The 15032-nt window shown below is 44.7% G+C and overlaps 1 protein-coding gene across 1 annotated transcript in view; it reads left to right on the top strand.

Annotated features, from left to right (window-relative positions):
* Positions 1–4636, top strand: part of LOC135899470 (putative phospholipase B-like 2) — an 80707-nt gene extending 76071 nt beyond the window's left edge. The window contains exon 12 of the mRNA XM_065428743.2: positions 4413–4636. Within this exon, the coding sequence (XP_065284815.1) occupies positions 4413–4586 (174 nt within the window). The 3' untranslated portion in view covers positions 4587–4636. The remainder of the gene's footprint in view (positions 1–4412) is intronic.
* Positions 4637–15032: the final 10396 nt, after the last annotated feature.

Here is a 15032-nt window from a genome sequence, read left to right on the forward strand (position 1 = left end):
TTCGCTGTATGCGTCCCAAGTTACATGAAATCAATAATCAAAAGAACGCCCTTTTCGTCCCACAAAACGGTAGCATTATTTTCCAACACGAGTAAGGAGATTGCTTGATTTTTTTCCGGTTTCGGTGAAGAGGAGTGGCGCCACTGTATTGATTGTTGTTTTATTCCTGCAGTAGCGTAGGATATTCAAGTCTCTTCGCCTGTAACAAGGCGCGAAAATAACTTATCTCCAGCTTGTCGGTAGCGGTCCAAAAACGCTTGTCCACTTGACATTCTTTGCTGCTTGAGTTGGCCGGTAAGCATTTTTGGTACCCACCTTGCACACACTTTGTGATGTCTGAGTTTTTTAGTTACAATTGTGTATATTGTAGCGCGTCCAAGACGAGGAAATCTATCCGCCAGACCACTTACTGTCAGTTGTCGATCTAATCGCGATTCCTTGTTCAACATTTCATTGGCCTAGGTGCTGGGCCGGCCATTCTGCTCTTCATCGTGCACATTTGTGCGGCGATTTTTGAAGTCTCGACACCATTGCCTGACCACTCCTTCACTCGTCACTGTAGTTTCATAAACTAGGCCTAACTCCCCATGATTTTTGAGAAGCGAATGATTCTTTTGCATGCAAAAATTGAATTACAGCACGCTCTTCACAACAGGCGGGAGCAACGATTTCTGTTGACACTGTCGTCTGCATTCCCCAACAAGCAGAAGACTACTGGTCCAAAAAAATAACTTCATTACTTTCGTGAAGAACGAAAACATGGCGCTGCGCAATAAAACTTTATTCTGACATTTAAATATCTAAATGTAAGGAAACGACCCTTACTTTTTGAATAACCCTTGTAATTGTTGCTAAGAACAGGTGCTAGGCGCGGTCGTATGCGTACTACGTGCTTTTGGCGGTACATGCAGGCCATTGCCGATTCGAATAAAACTAGAATTCAAGAAATTGATTCCCCATTCCAGCCCTGCGAACGCGAATCCACTGCGAAACATCTGAAAACCACCACTACAACTGCAGAGGGGGGTATGCAATATTTTTGGCTTTAGAGTAATGGGAGCAACGCTGTTTTATAGTAATGGTGTTAACGAGAGTAATGGTAATTTTAGCAGCACGCCGCCACCCATAGCAGTGCTGAAACAACAGTGAAATCAGTGGATATGCTGCTTATTTTATATACGAAGTGCTAAGAACGTCACTCCCAACTTCAGAAGCTGCCATATCCACGGCTGCTTGCGCAGCAGTAATCTTTAGCGTGAATCGTATGCGGGGAGCGCTACGTGCTTGCATTGCATGTAGGAGCAGGAGTGCCTTATCATCAATTGCATGGTTCGGGCGCTTGTTTTGAGCTTGTTCTTCACTGAAACGTATGCTGTTCTGTATGTTGTATGCGTGATTTTAAAGAATGTATGCACTGTTCACTTCACTTTGCCGAGTGCCTGCAGCCTCTGCCTTACGGGGGTAGGAGCCATTGCATCGGAGGCATGAGTCATTCATGAAGGTAGTTTTCTGTCGACGTTACGACACGAATAAATCCCGAGATTGCAGCAATAGACCACTTCGCTGTAAAAGTGAGTGGTTCTAAAAATCCTCATGTAGTACTAAAACGAACAGAACCAAGTTCCTCAATGCACTTCTCAGCAAAATTTAATAGGGCTGTGGCAAGGAATAGTAAACGTATTCTACGTATGCAGAAGAGGGCCTTAAGGCCGTTGCCTGTGTGAATATTTTGAAAATGAAGCTCATGCTCCGATGTTTTTTGCAAGTACTGAGCAGTGCCGGGCAGTATCGAAAATACATGTATCTTGGGTACCATGCAGCTTAGATAATTTTTTGGTATCTTGTATCTGTATGCTGATGCTTCTGGCAAGACATGTATCAATATCCGTATTTCCGATACATAAAAGAACATATTGTGTATCTTACGATACATGATACTACTGTCGCAACATCATTGTGCGAAATTGTAAACGTTGGCTGAATTCCGCTTCTCAAGCAGATACTGCTGCCACTAAGCCACCTGAATAAAACTAAAGGCAGCGACATTATATTTCCTCCACAGCCTTCCCGCTAGGGCAGGCGATGTTTGCGCGTCCCTAGCTGTTGTTACAGCAGAATCACGTGGTGGCGCTCGCGCCGTCTCGATAAAAAACAAGCGCCAGAATGTCTGCATGCACCCAACCTTTTGTTTTCTTGATTTTTTTGTTTTTAATTGCATAGGCCCATGACATTTGCTCGTAACCACCTTACTGTGCTGCGTACGCCAATGCGTGCGGCTTCTTTTGTGCAAATTCTGATGCCGCTGTAGTGTCGTTATCGAAGTTCCTCTCGCATGATGTTTGTTACAAAATCTGAAGAATGCAAGAATGGGGTTACCTTTATTTTTTCAGTATTACTTTGCGTTATGAAGCAAACTGAAGTTCTGTGTTTTTTTGTCAGAAAAGTACCATGGAACTGCTAAGTATGCGGTTAAAAGTGCAGTGTCACCATCTTTTCTTCGTAGCGAACGCATCCAGCGAGAACAAATAAACTGTTTTCAATATATTCATTAAAACTGCGATGGATCTGTGCTTGTGCCGTTAAGCAGCTCAGCAAAAGGTCTCGGGCTTCAGTGCTTTTTGGATAAGGCGGAATAACGAGCGCTCTTATACGCCGAGCTCTGGTTGCTTATCGTAGATAAGCAAACCAAAACCAAAAGGCGGCCAAAACTACCCAGAAGGCGTCCACTATATAGCGAACTTCACCATCCTTATCTTAAATTGGGGCAATAAATCTTATCAATCAGTCCTTAACGTATGTGCATCTTAGCCACAGTGTTCGCTTACTGAAGCCGCATAGATTTATTTGGGGCACTATACAATACACTAAATACACTATACAATTCTGTACCGCACCGCGATTCCGCACGGCAAGGGGCATGAAAAAAGTAGAGGTAGGTGAGAAAAGGTGATCCACAACACTAGAGAATTTCACTACGCATTACACTACAGGATTCAGTATGAGCCAACTAGCCTGCAAACAACCAAAGTTATATTTGAGCACCCTGACAAAATTGTACTTGTGGGTGCGGTTCATGCCTGCAGCAGGCTGTCTTGTCGTCCCCTTCCATTCCCCTTTTCGCATGTCCACATTGCTAATAAAAGAAACTGTTCTTCACCTGACCACACTGTTTGTTGCATTCATGTCATTGCGACAACAAGAAAGCCCCCTTCCTCCCCCCCCCCCCCCGGTCTGTTTTTCTTACCCTTCCTAATTGCATATCGAGAATATTGACTTCTACAACGGTAATGTCACAAGGTAGCACACAAAAGTTTACTGACCCCTTGCCAGCTTCTACGTTCGCATATTACGTGGTGACTCCGTTTCTATCCTATTTTCTTCCTATTGACAAGCGACGCTTGTCAACAGGAAGTTTTAGAAATAGTTTACTAACGTTACTCTTCTTGCCCAAACCCGAACTCAATTGTAGGTCCTTCGCGATCCCTCGTACTCTTTTTGCGTTCTTTTGCAAGCCCGCTGGTTGACATCCCTTAACTTCAGGTGCACAAGATCCGGAACACCAAGTTACTTCTGCGGCTATAGATGTAGTGCCCGTACCGAAACACCCAAGAAAGCGGACTGGAGATGCGGCCCCGAGACAGCGCAGTATAAGCGCACCGCATGGGCAATGCGGACGGTGTCTGTTAGGCTTACGCTTAGTGGAAGTTTGGCTTACTCTTTTGCGGAAGGTGTGTTGGGCAAGTTCTGTCTTTTGGGTCACTTTCGTTGCTTCTTGCAGCTATTGCGATCATACGAACACGAGAGGTCGTGCTGCCGCGGTTCGTGGTTCACGCACTGCAGGACGCAGAGTTAGCAGCGTTCAGCCGCTGGCACGCGCATTGTGCGCCAAACACTAGCACTGCTACTTTGCAGTTATGCGCACACTGGTGCCGACGGCGGTCTGAGCGGGCTGTAAGTTAAGAGCTACGAACGGCCGCATCATTAGGCGGAACGCGTATCTGGTGCACCGTCGATGCGCGTCGCCTCTAATGCCGCTAGTCAATGGTGCACTTTTATACACGCGCACACCCTAGAAGGGCGTAGGCGTGTGCGCGAATGATATCTGAATGAATGATAGCGTTGTGAGAGGCCTCGTGTCTGCCAGGGCGCCGTTACTGTTGTGCTGCAGCAGTTACATCGGGTGCATTGTCGCGCCAGCAAGTCAACTCGCATCGATAAAACAGTTGCGAACGAGCTCGAACGTACCGCTAGCCGGTACGTTGAGCAGTACGAACGCAGTACGAAGCTTCCATGTTCGAGGCGTGCTGCGTTGTCGTACTGCAGCGGTTATCGGGCCCCGCGGGAAAAAGGCACGTTACTCGGTAGTTTACAATGTGAGGGCGCATCTGTATATTTTTTCTTATTGTTTTCAGCTCACCAACTACGAACAATTCAAACAGCAGCAGTTCTTCGCTATCAGTGGTCCAACATGGAGCCAGCAGCCGGTGTTCCAGTGGAGCACCAGTGGTTTCAACGACAGCCACGTCGGCCACCCCGACCGGTGGGAGTTTGGCCCCGTGCTGAACTACTGGGGATCCTGCAGGTAGTGAGATGGCACATACAAGGAGATGAATAAATCATAGTGCGATTGTCTCAAGCAAGTCTTTTGTTGTTTTTTTTCTATGGAATGAGCATCACCTTCACTATGATGGAACACGGATAGAAATCGGGTTAGTGTTTTGGGAGAATTCCTTTCCCTCGATTCTTTCCCCTTTGACCATCCGACATTCATGACCGGCAGATCCCGCTTGCTAAGAAGACGCCGTGCCGTTAGGACCAGTCACGAAGCGAGATAGGAAATAGCATTAGAATAGAACCACTGTATTTTCCCGGTACCACGCTTCTGTAACATGCAATAATTTATTTTAGCTTATAACAAGTGCACATGGCCATATTAAGATTCATTTTGGCAGAAAGTTGCTACGCGGGGAATTGTGATATGGAATTCATAGCAAAGTCAATGGGCACATAGGTTATATGTTTCTAATTCACCTAATTGTTTTGTAATACTGTGCTAAAGCTCAGCTCGGAATACGATAAACCACGGATGCCAGCGAAATAAAGCAAGAACTATTACCAGAATTGACATAATGAATTCTCGCAAGGAAAGACAATAAAGCATCGCATGAAAGGCGAGCAATGCGAAGAGCTGTGATTCTGACAACATATTGCACGGGGCACTCGCATTATCTTGTGAAATCGGCATGGTGGACCCGCTAAAAAGTTGAGTGAACACCAATAGTGCTAGAATTATTTCGGTTGCATTAATTGATTCACATATGGGGTTTAACGCGCGAAATGAATCCAGGGGTTATGGAAGACCCCTTATTGGACTCCTTCAGATTATCCTTAACATGCTTGAGTACATTAACGTGTACCAAAAGTCAAAGTGTAGTCCTGTTCTTGTATTTGGTCTTCGGCGAAAATATGGCCGATGCGTGCGGGATGAATCTGAGCTCTGGCTCAGCAGTCACTGTGCCTCCAGGGCGGATAAATGTGCCTGATAGTCCACCTCGAAAGTTGCACGGCTAAGTTGCTAGACAAAAACCACTGCCGCCTGCATGTTTAGCGGTAACTCAAGTGGAGCTTTGTACAGCTGATTGCTCACAGAGGTCAAGACGCGTCTGGAAGGCCCTTCTAACGGTCAGTAGCTCCAAATAGTTCCTTATGATCCAGGCAGTCTTGCACAAAGTGGTATTGCTAACGGCGCTAGCGCAGTCTGGAGTTCTCGACTCGCTGGTGTTAACCAAGTGTACTGACCTCGGTTTGCTAAATAAAAAGCTTGCTAAATAATTTTTATATTTTTTTCGTTTACGGCCCATATTGCGCTTTGCGTACTGTAGCCAGTGATTTAGAAAGCGAAATACACTCAGAACGAAATCTGATGATGACACCGGTGAGGAGATATTCGTTCCCAAATTTTCTCACCTGCAGTGCACAAAAAAAGGCATTTTGTTAAAATTGTAAGTACAAGGGCGAATTTTTCCTGGAAGTTGAGCAGTGCTCATCTAAAGTTTGTGCTAGTCTTAAAATTATTTAAAAGAAAATGTGCCTGGGGAGGTCGTTGACCTCAATTGGTATTTCGCAATATGAACGCTCAAGTAATAAGGTAAAAAGTTTATTAGCGAAATTTTAGTAATTAAGTGCCAAGTTTGACTCCCAGTGGAGCTAAGGTCCACTTCCCCGAGTAATCTAGCCTAATAAATGGATTTGCGCAGCATGGCGCGGACATTAAAAAAAAATTAAGTTAACGTTAAAAAATATGCCCGGCATATGCAAAGGAGAAGAAGACGCAGAAGAGAGCGTACGTGCCCTAGACTGGTCATTTGCAATCAGGATTCCGGACTTCTTTTCCGTATTTTTGGCTGAATTTCTAGCTGTAGTTCTAGCCTTACGCAAACTAAATTTGTCAATATCGGCGGTAGTAATAATACCAGATTCTGTGTCCTTATTTTCCTCGCTCACAGCAAATGGTGTGACTAATCTTTTGCGTTCATTTCATTTTCTAGTGCCTACCCACATAAATTTAATTATATTGCTTTGGGTGCCTGGACATAAAGGATTAGTCATGAACGAAATGGCTGACAGTCTAGCGACAGCGGCCCTCAGTGGCCCTGTATTACCATTACTTCCTACAATAGCTTACCTAACGACTACTAGATTAAGGGGATATACAATTATTCAAGACTTTTTGAACCCAGCTGTAGCTAATTTTTCAGAATATCGACACCTCCTATTCCCTTGGCCTAAAATTCTTTTCACACCAGAAAAACTGAAGTCATCTTTACCCGATTACGTTGTCGAATACCAAAATTAAACTTCTATCGTCACAGAGCTGGTCTGGTACGTGCCCTCCCCTCTGTGCGCAGTCTGTGGAGAAGATGAAACAATAGATCATTTTTTCATATTATGCCGCCGTTTTACTTCTTTAAGAAAAAATATTATAGAATCAAGATTTACACAGCTTGTTGTAAGGATAAGGATAAAGAATATGTTATTATTACTACCGCCGATGTTGACAAATTTAGTTTGCGTAAGGCTAGAACTACAGCTAGAAATTCAGCCAAAAATACGGAAAAGAAGTCCGGAATCCTGATTGCAAATGACCAGTCTATATAGAGGGCACGTTCGCTCTATTCGGCATCTTCTTCCCCTTTGCATATGCCGGGTGTATTTTTTAACGTTAACATAATTATAAATATCCTTTCTCTAGGAGCCTCCTCTCATGGAAAGTGCCACAGGAATATTTGCTCAACCATGGAGGAATTTATAATTGCTACAAGGAGATTGTCTTGAATTTTTAAACATTTTATTTTTGTTCATTTCCTCCAGTTACCTTTACCAATTTTAGTATTTAATAAAGATTGCCTAATTTCACCCAAACCTTGGCCAATCCACCACAGTGGGTGTGCGCCATCGCATAAGGAATACCACACCATACCATACCATGCCCCCCATAGGTTCCCACTTTTTGAATGATTGTGCAGGCGATTAGGCAGGACCTCGCATTGAAGCACATCGGACTCGCGAGGTTAACGCGAATCGGTGGATATTTCGGACAAGGTAGGCCAGCATTTCTTGGACTTTTATCACCTCTTTTCTGTGGATAGCGCGTGGTCACAACGCTGGGCCTAACGCCACTTGGTTTTAGCGAGCCCGCCAAGCCGGCATGGCTGATTTACGTATGGACGACGAACTCTCCTCGGAGGTGGAAGATGGCAAGGAAAGAATGAGCTGACAGGGGATCACCAACCGAAGATTGCGATCTGCGAAAATGACCTGGGGAGCTGGTGGAGCCGCCAATTTGACCCAAGAATCACAAGGAAAGGACATCGCCAATAAAGGTGCTGCCGGGGATGACAAGCTCAAGCGCCGCATTGTCAAGGCGTCAAGGATGCCGCAACTCCAGGAGGAGCAAAGGAAAATCATCGTTAGGCCTCGGGGAAGCCTCAACCTGAACCAGGTCAGCCCAGCTATTGGAGAAGCGATCGTCGAAGCGGTCTGACATACAGCGGACCGAGTGAAGGCAGATATCGTCTGCCCCAACTTCACACAGAATATCGTGGTGGTTAGCACACCGGACATCGATAATGCCGAATGGTAAGTAAGAATCAAGTCCGTTACAGTAATGGAGGCGGAATATGAAGTGAGCCCTGAAAATACACGGCCCCCCACTCTACGTGCAAGGGGGTTATTAGAAGAGTGAACCTTACTGACAGCCAAAGTGTGATCACAAAAAAGATTGTGCATGAATGCAACCCAACTGCGTTGGCTGCACAGCGTATCAAAGCTACGGGCTCGGTTATTGTGCTTTTCGACGGATTCAGTTTTCCCAACTTCTTCAAGTATGGGTTAAACCTCGTGATGTGCTATCTGTAAAGGAAGCAATTTGACGTATGTTACGCATGTCGAAGAATTGGGCCGAGATCAGACATTTTCCCCACACCTGATGGCATGTAGTGCAGGGGATGTGGTATGCAAGACACAGGGGAGGATCATATCTGCTCTCCCAAATGCAAGTTCTGCAGCGAAGGTCACTCCACAGGTGACAAGGCTTGCAAGCAGCTCCACCGAGTGCCATATGTAATAAGAATAAGAAGAAAACGCTCCAAAGTGGACACCGAAATGGAATGGGCCCAACCTACAAAGCAACCCTCTTTTGGCGCCGGCAAGTGCTCATGCTGAAGAAGCACATTAATATCAAGACAGCGTTCAACAAATAAATGGAAGAAACCGTTCCAGGTCTAGGGCGGCGCAGGACCGGTTCGAGGAGCAGGAGCTGAAGACAAACACGAAAAACGAGCCAGGAGTGACCAAGGCCCAGGAAGTTACATGTACTGTGAAAATCACAGGTGCAGTAGCCTCGCAGGAACAAATCAATGATGCCAGAGTAGAACAGCTGATCAGAGAGGTTATATCACTATAGAAAGCAAATAAAGAACTTAAGAAGCAGATGCAGAAAATGAACAAAGCGTTGAGGGCAGAAAGTGGCTGTGTGGCAATAGCTAAGCTGGGGAGTAGAAGTAACAGCCAGAAGGAAGAAGGCACACTGGCGGCCAAAAAGAGAGCTGTAGTCCCGGAGGTGGAATCGATGTGCTCGGTTCTGGAGGAGATTAGGTATGCAATTAGGGACCTAAAGTACACAGTAGAAAGCGTTAACCTTAAGGCGGATAAAACATACAAGTGTAATAGCCTAGAAAAGGCTGAAACTGCTAGAGGCCCAAGGAGAGGATGGGGGATATATGCCGTCGGAAGCCGAAAGCGCTAGAACACTCCCAGGAGCACTAGATGGTGCAGTCAAGAGAACAGTGACAGAGGGTTGCATGTAAGGGAGTAACGGCAATAATAATGGATAGCAGAGAGTGTGTGTCAGCGGAACTGCAGAGGATTTCAGCAAAAAGCGTCATTAGCAGAGATAAAGCGGTTCAAAATAGGTCGAAATTATTAATGCTGCAGGAAACTGTAGCGGAGCAAATCGGGCTATCGGGCTTTAACTAGGTCTGCAAAGGTAAGGAACCAGGCAGAGGAATTGCCATCCTGATTGACAAGAAAATTCCCTACATAGAGCATGATTTAAAATTAGGGGCGAGTAAAATTGAATACATATTGATAGAAATAGTTCTAAAAGGCACAGAGGTACAATGCAATGCTTGTTCTGCCTCAACATATATACAGTCGCAGAGAGATGAGGCAGAGCTTCAGAGCAATTTTTAACAGGGCCATGGGGGTAGCCAAACTGCGCCCCTCATAATAGGAGGGGACTCCAACGCCTCACACCAATCTTAGGGTTACAGCTGCAGTTGTAAGAAAGGGAAGCAATCTGACATCTCGCCATGGATTTACGCCACTATCTTATGACGGGCACAACCTCTCCTACTATGTGTGGCACTTACACTTTTAAGGACACTACCCCGAACTTATCCTTACCTTTTAACTCACCCAGGGCAGACTGGATCAACTCTGGCACGGAACTACTGAGTGACCATTATATACTACACATAATCGTGGAAACGACGGGGGTGGAGCTAAAGCACTTCACTTACATAGAATGCGATCAACCTAGAAAAAATAGGAGAAAAGACAGAGCGCAGTCAGATAGAAAGGGGCGCATCATACTACCAGAGTAGGTGGTTCAGCTTAGGGATGACTTGAATGCAGCAACTAAGGCTATAAGGATAGATGACGAGGTCGAACAAATTGAGAGTAGATAGGCGCATTTGATCAAGCCAAGCAGTCGATTTTACAAAGATGGAAATCACAACGCTTAAACAGAAGACTTAGGAAACAAATTGCTCAGCTCAATAGGGATCTCGTGGAGCACGCACGATATTTGCAGAAAAAAAAATGGGGTGAAGTGTGTAAATGTGTAGATGGAAGAATAAAACGTGGGGGCAATCGGCATCTGCTCAATCAAAAAGGCACTAAATCGAATAGACGAATGGCAGTGGTGAAGGTGGTACACCAGGAAAGTCAGACTACAAGCACAGAGAGCATAATGGAGCGATTGGCAGCTAAATACTTGCCTCTTAGGAAAGAGTATCAGCTGGGGAGGATCAGGTAACAGCAGATTTGTTGAAGGATGGTGGGCAGATTGTTCTAGAACAACTGGCCACCATGTATACGCAATGCCTCATGACCACGAGCGTACTGGAATCTTGGAAGAAGGCTAACATAATCCTAATCCATAAGAAAGGGGACAGCAAAGACTTGAAAAATTATAGACCATTCAGCTTACTGTCCGTTGCATACAAAGTATTTACTAAGGTAATTGTAAATAGAATCGGGAACACCTTAGATTTCTGTCATCCAAAGGACCAGGCAAGATTCCATAAAGGCTACTCAACAATAGACCATATTCACACTATCAATCAGGTGATAGAAAAATGTGCGAAATATAACCAACCCTTACATAAAGCTTTCATTGATTACGAGAAAGCATTTGATTCAGTCGAAATCTCAGCAGTCATGGAGGCATTACGGAATCAGGATGTAGACGAGCCGTATGTAAAAATACTGAAAGCTTTCTATTGCGGCTCCACAGCCACCGTAGTCCTCCATAAGGAAAGCAACAAAGTCCCAATAAAGAAAGGCGTCAGGCAGGGAGATACGATCTCTCCAATGCTATTCACGGCAAGTTTGAGGGAGGTATTCAGAGAACTGGATTGGGAAGAATTGGGGATAAGAGTTAATGGGCAATATCTTAGTAACTTGCGATTCGCTGACGATATTGCCTTGCTTAGTAACTCAGGAGACCAATTGCAATCCATGCTCACTGACCTGGCAAGCCAAAGCAGAAGGGTGGGACTAAAAATTAATCTGCAGAAAACTAAAGTTTTGTTTAACAGTCTCGGAAGAGAACAGCAGTTTACGATAGGCAGCGAGGCACAGGAAGTGGTAAGGGAATACATCTACTTAGGGCAGGTAGTGACTGCGGATCCGGATCATGAGACTGAAATAATCAGAAGAATAAGAATGAGCTCGGGTGCGTTTGGCAGGCATTCTCAGATCATGAACAGCAGGTTGCCATTATCCCTCAAGAGAAAAGTGTATAACAGCTGTTTCTTACAAGTACTCACATACGGGGCAGGAACCTGGAGGCTTGCGAAAAGGGTTCTACTTAAATTGAGGACGACGCAACCAGCTATGGAAAGAAGAATGATGGGTGCAACATTAAGGGATAAGAAAAGAGCAGATTGGGTGAGGGAACAAACACGAGTTAATGATATCTTAGTTGAAATCAAGAAAAAGAAATGGGGGAGGGGCATGGGCAGGACATGTAATTAGGAGGGAACATAACCGATGGTCATTAAGGGATACGGACTGGATTCCAAAGGAAAGGAAACGTAGTAGAGGGCGGCAGAAAGTTTGTTGGGCGGATGAGATTAAGGAGTTTGCAGAGATGACATTACCAAAATTAGTGGATGACCGGGGTAGTCGGAGAAGTATGGGAAAGGCCTTTGCCCTGCAGCGGGCTAACCAGGCTGATTATGATGATGATGATGAAAGAGGATGAGGATGTAGTTTATCCCGAATACTTAGATGTAGGATGCAACTATATGGATCAGAGATTCACTGAAAGTGAGGTACGCACGGCACTGTATGATTTGAATAGCAGGTCAATAGCGCGCCCGGATGGCATGTGTAACTGATTGAACAAGAATTTGTACGACGAATCAATAAAATATCTGACCACATACATTAATGAATTATGGAAAGATTGGGTATATCCACAAGAATGGGTGACGGCAGTACTATCTGAATGCCAAAGCCGGGCAAACAATTAAACTTCGACAAGCTCAGCCCAATTTCGTTAAGATCATGTCTAAGGAAGACAAGGGAGCATGTCAAATTCAACAGGTTAACGAAATATGTGGAGGACAATGATATCCTACCGTATAATCTGATTGGTTTCAGACCAGGCTTGTCCCCACAGGATGCTATGTTTTAATCAAATATCAACTGCTATTAGCCAAACCAAAGAACATTCGAGCTCTCTTGGGGTTGGATGTCGAAAAATCGTTTGACATACATAAGCATAGAGCAATACGTTAAGTCATCTTAGAAACTAAGATTGGGCAGAAAACTCTATGAAATGGTCAAATTTTTTTCGGAAATCGTTCAGCTCACCTTTGATTCGCGGATATTAAATCAAAGAGGGATCTCGCTGACGGAGGGACCTCACAGGGGTCCGTCTTGTTACCTATGCTTTTCAACCTGGCCATGTCAAAAGTGGCAGAGGGACGAAAAAGGATAGAGGGCAGGCACGTACCTAGTGCGGGAAGGCCGCCTCCCCCCCCCCCCCCCCCCCCCCCAGAATTTAAACGGCACACCCCTCTCTCCTCCCCGCCCATGCCACCACTCCTCATACACATTCCTAAAGCACCGCCAAATCAATGTTGAGACTTCACAGCTATCTGACGATCAACGTTTTGTGTTCTTTTTCACTCGTTTTGGATGGCGGCAGTTATCGGCATCTCCTTGGGTGTAAAGACCCGTTTTCTCATAGATTCAGTGCCCCTTCGATTAACTCGAGATGCCTTCAGTTTTCACCACCTATTCAATGGTCACACGCATTGCTGTTGCTTCGTTAGTTCAACCTTCTTTGTTTAGACTGATCCAGGCACCACGAAAGTGATTCGGTTCATAGTCAGCTGCTCTGTATGCAGGAGAAACGAATTGCGGCCGGAGGAAACGCGAGTTGCCTATAACTTGTCGTTTTGCTTTAATATTTCCTCGAGTGACGGCTCGCCGCGACGGTGGCAGATCCTCAGAACCACATACCCGCTATATGGGTTAGACAAGGTGGGAAATAAAATAATGCAAAACAGCGTGCACCATCAAACCCTGCAATAACTCTTAAAAGGAAGTTTCAGCTCGGGCCCAACTCCGACGCGGCCTATTCAAATACATGTAAAACGCAAAAACGCTTTTTTGAGATAACCCCTGCACCGATTTTAATTAAATGTGTTGCATTTGAGAGCGAAAGTTCAATTCTAGTGACTGCTGTAATCGAAATTTTCATTTATGGCATGAATATTGTGAAAAATATTTTCAAAATTTGGAAGATCGAAGAAAAGTAGACGCACCAAGTTTATAAATTAATAGGTCTGCACGAAAAATAGATACTGCAGTTCCGTAAACGGCATCCGCTAGATCATTCAAAGCGGACAAACTCTATACGTCAAATTCACCTTACGTGAATTTGTTGCGTTTGGTACAAGGGTTCAGCAAAAGCTGCATTTAGATATTACTGAATTTCTTTAGATTCATGTGTAACATATATATATGTTGTCCCCTTTAGCTGTAACGTCAGATGAAATTCACAGAAATGTGATTAAATTTTTCTGTCTGAGTTAGAGAGCTATAAACTTGATCGTTTCACTTTCTGAAAATTTTACATTTTTTGCCTCATTGTAATAGAAAATTGACAATTTAAATCGAAATTCGGAACCAATAGTCACTATATTTTAAGTTTCTCTTTTAAATGCAACAAACCTCGCCAGATCTGGTGCCGTGGTTGCCAAGAAAAATGAATTATGCTTTTACATGTGATTAGATAGGAGCACCCGAGATAAAGCTTCCTCTTAAACCCATAAGCAATATAACTATCGCCCATTATTTCCTCTGGTTTTTCCATAATTGTACAGCACTTTTTTGTGCAAAATTGGCAAATGGAAACAAGAGTAGCAAGGAGTCGAGAAATTAAGCGATGTACTAAAGGAGAGAGCCAAGGCAGCAGCCAAACAGGAAGAAAAAGCCAATATTAACAAATGGAACCATTGTTTATGAAAATATTTATGGATCAACGTCTTTTTATTTAGAAAGGAAGTAGAGAAAACGCCACCGGAAGTGGAGAACAATTGCGTGTGTTTTCAATAACGCTTCTACAATTAGCAGTCGAGCCGCTTGACATAGCCACTTCTCTGCTGTGCTTATGTAAGTGTTTTTCTAACCTTCCACGGTGGGCGCAGTACGTCTATAACTGCAGCGACCTGCGCTCTACACGGTTATACGGGACTGGCGGCCATGCTTCGTTACGCAACTTCCCAAATAACAATACGAGTTGGTTGTGGCACTTAACTTGGTAGATCAGTAAACGAGGGATCGAAAGGAACTGTGATTGTTCCGCAAAGGTATATTCCACTATAATTCTACCAGAGCTAATTAAAAAAACGCTGATATAGTTAGATTAGAACTTGAGACTGACTCCAACCAAATAACTGAATTTTATTAGCCCGACGTTTCGGAGCCCATTCGGCTCCTTCTTCAGGGGGTTGTTCTTCGGGGGGTGGCGGTGTGCCTCTTTTAAAGCGTCTTTTTTGAAGAAAGGAGGGGGGGGGGAACACGGGAGGTGGGGAGACACTCCACAGACGGAAAGGTGGGGGGGAACAAAAGGAAAGGGGGGTTTGTGTTGTTGACCGCTTCCAAGGAGCTGCGATGACCGGTGCTGGGTGGAGTGCTCACGAGGGTGCCCTTGATGGGCCGCGGGGGGG

This window comes from Dermacentor albipictus, chromosome 6, assembly GCF_038994185.2.
Source record: "Dermacentor albipictus isolate Rhodes 1998 colony chromosome 6, USDA_Dalb.pri_finalv2, whole genome shotgun sequence".
NCBI lineage: Eukaryota > Metazoa > Arthropoda > Arachnida > Ixodida > Ixodidae > Dermacentor > Dermacentor albipictus.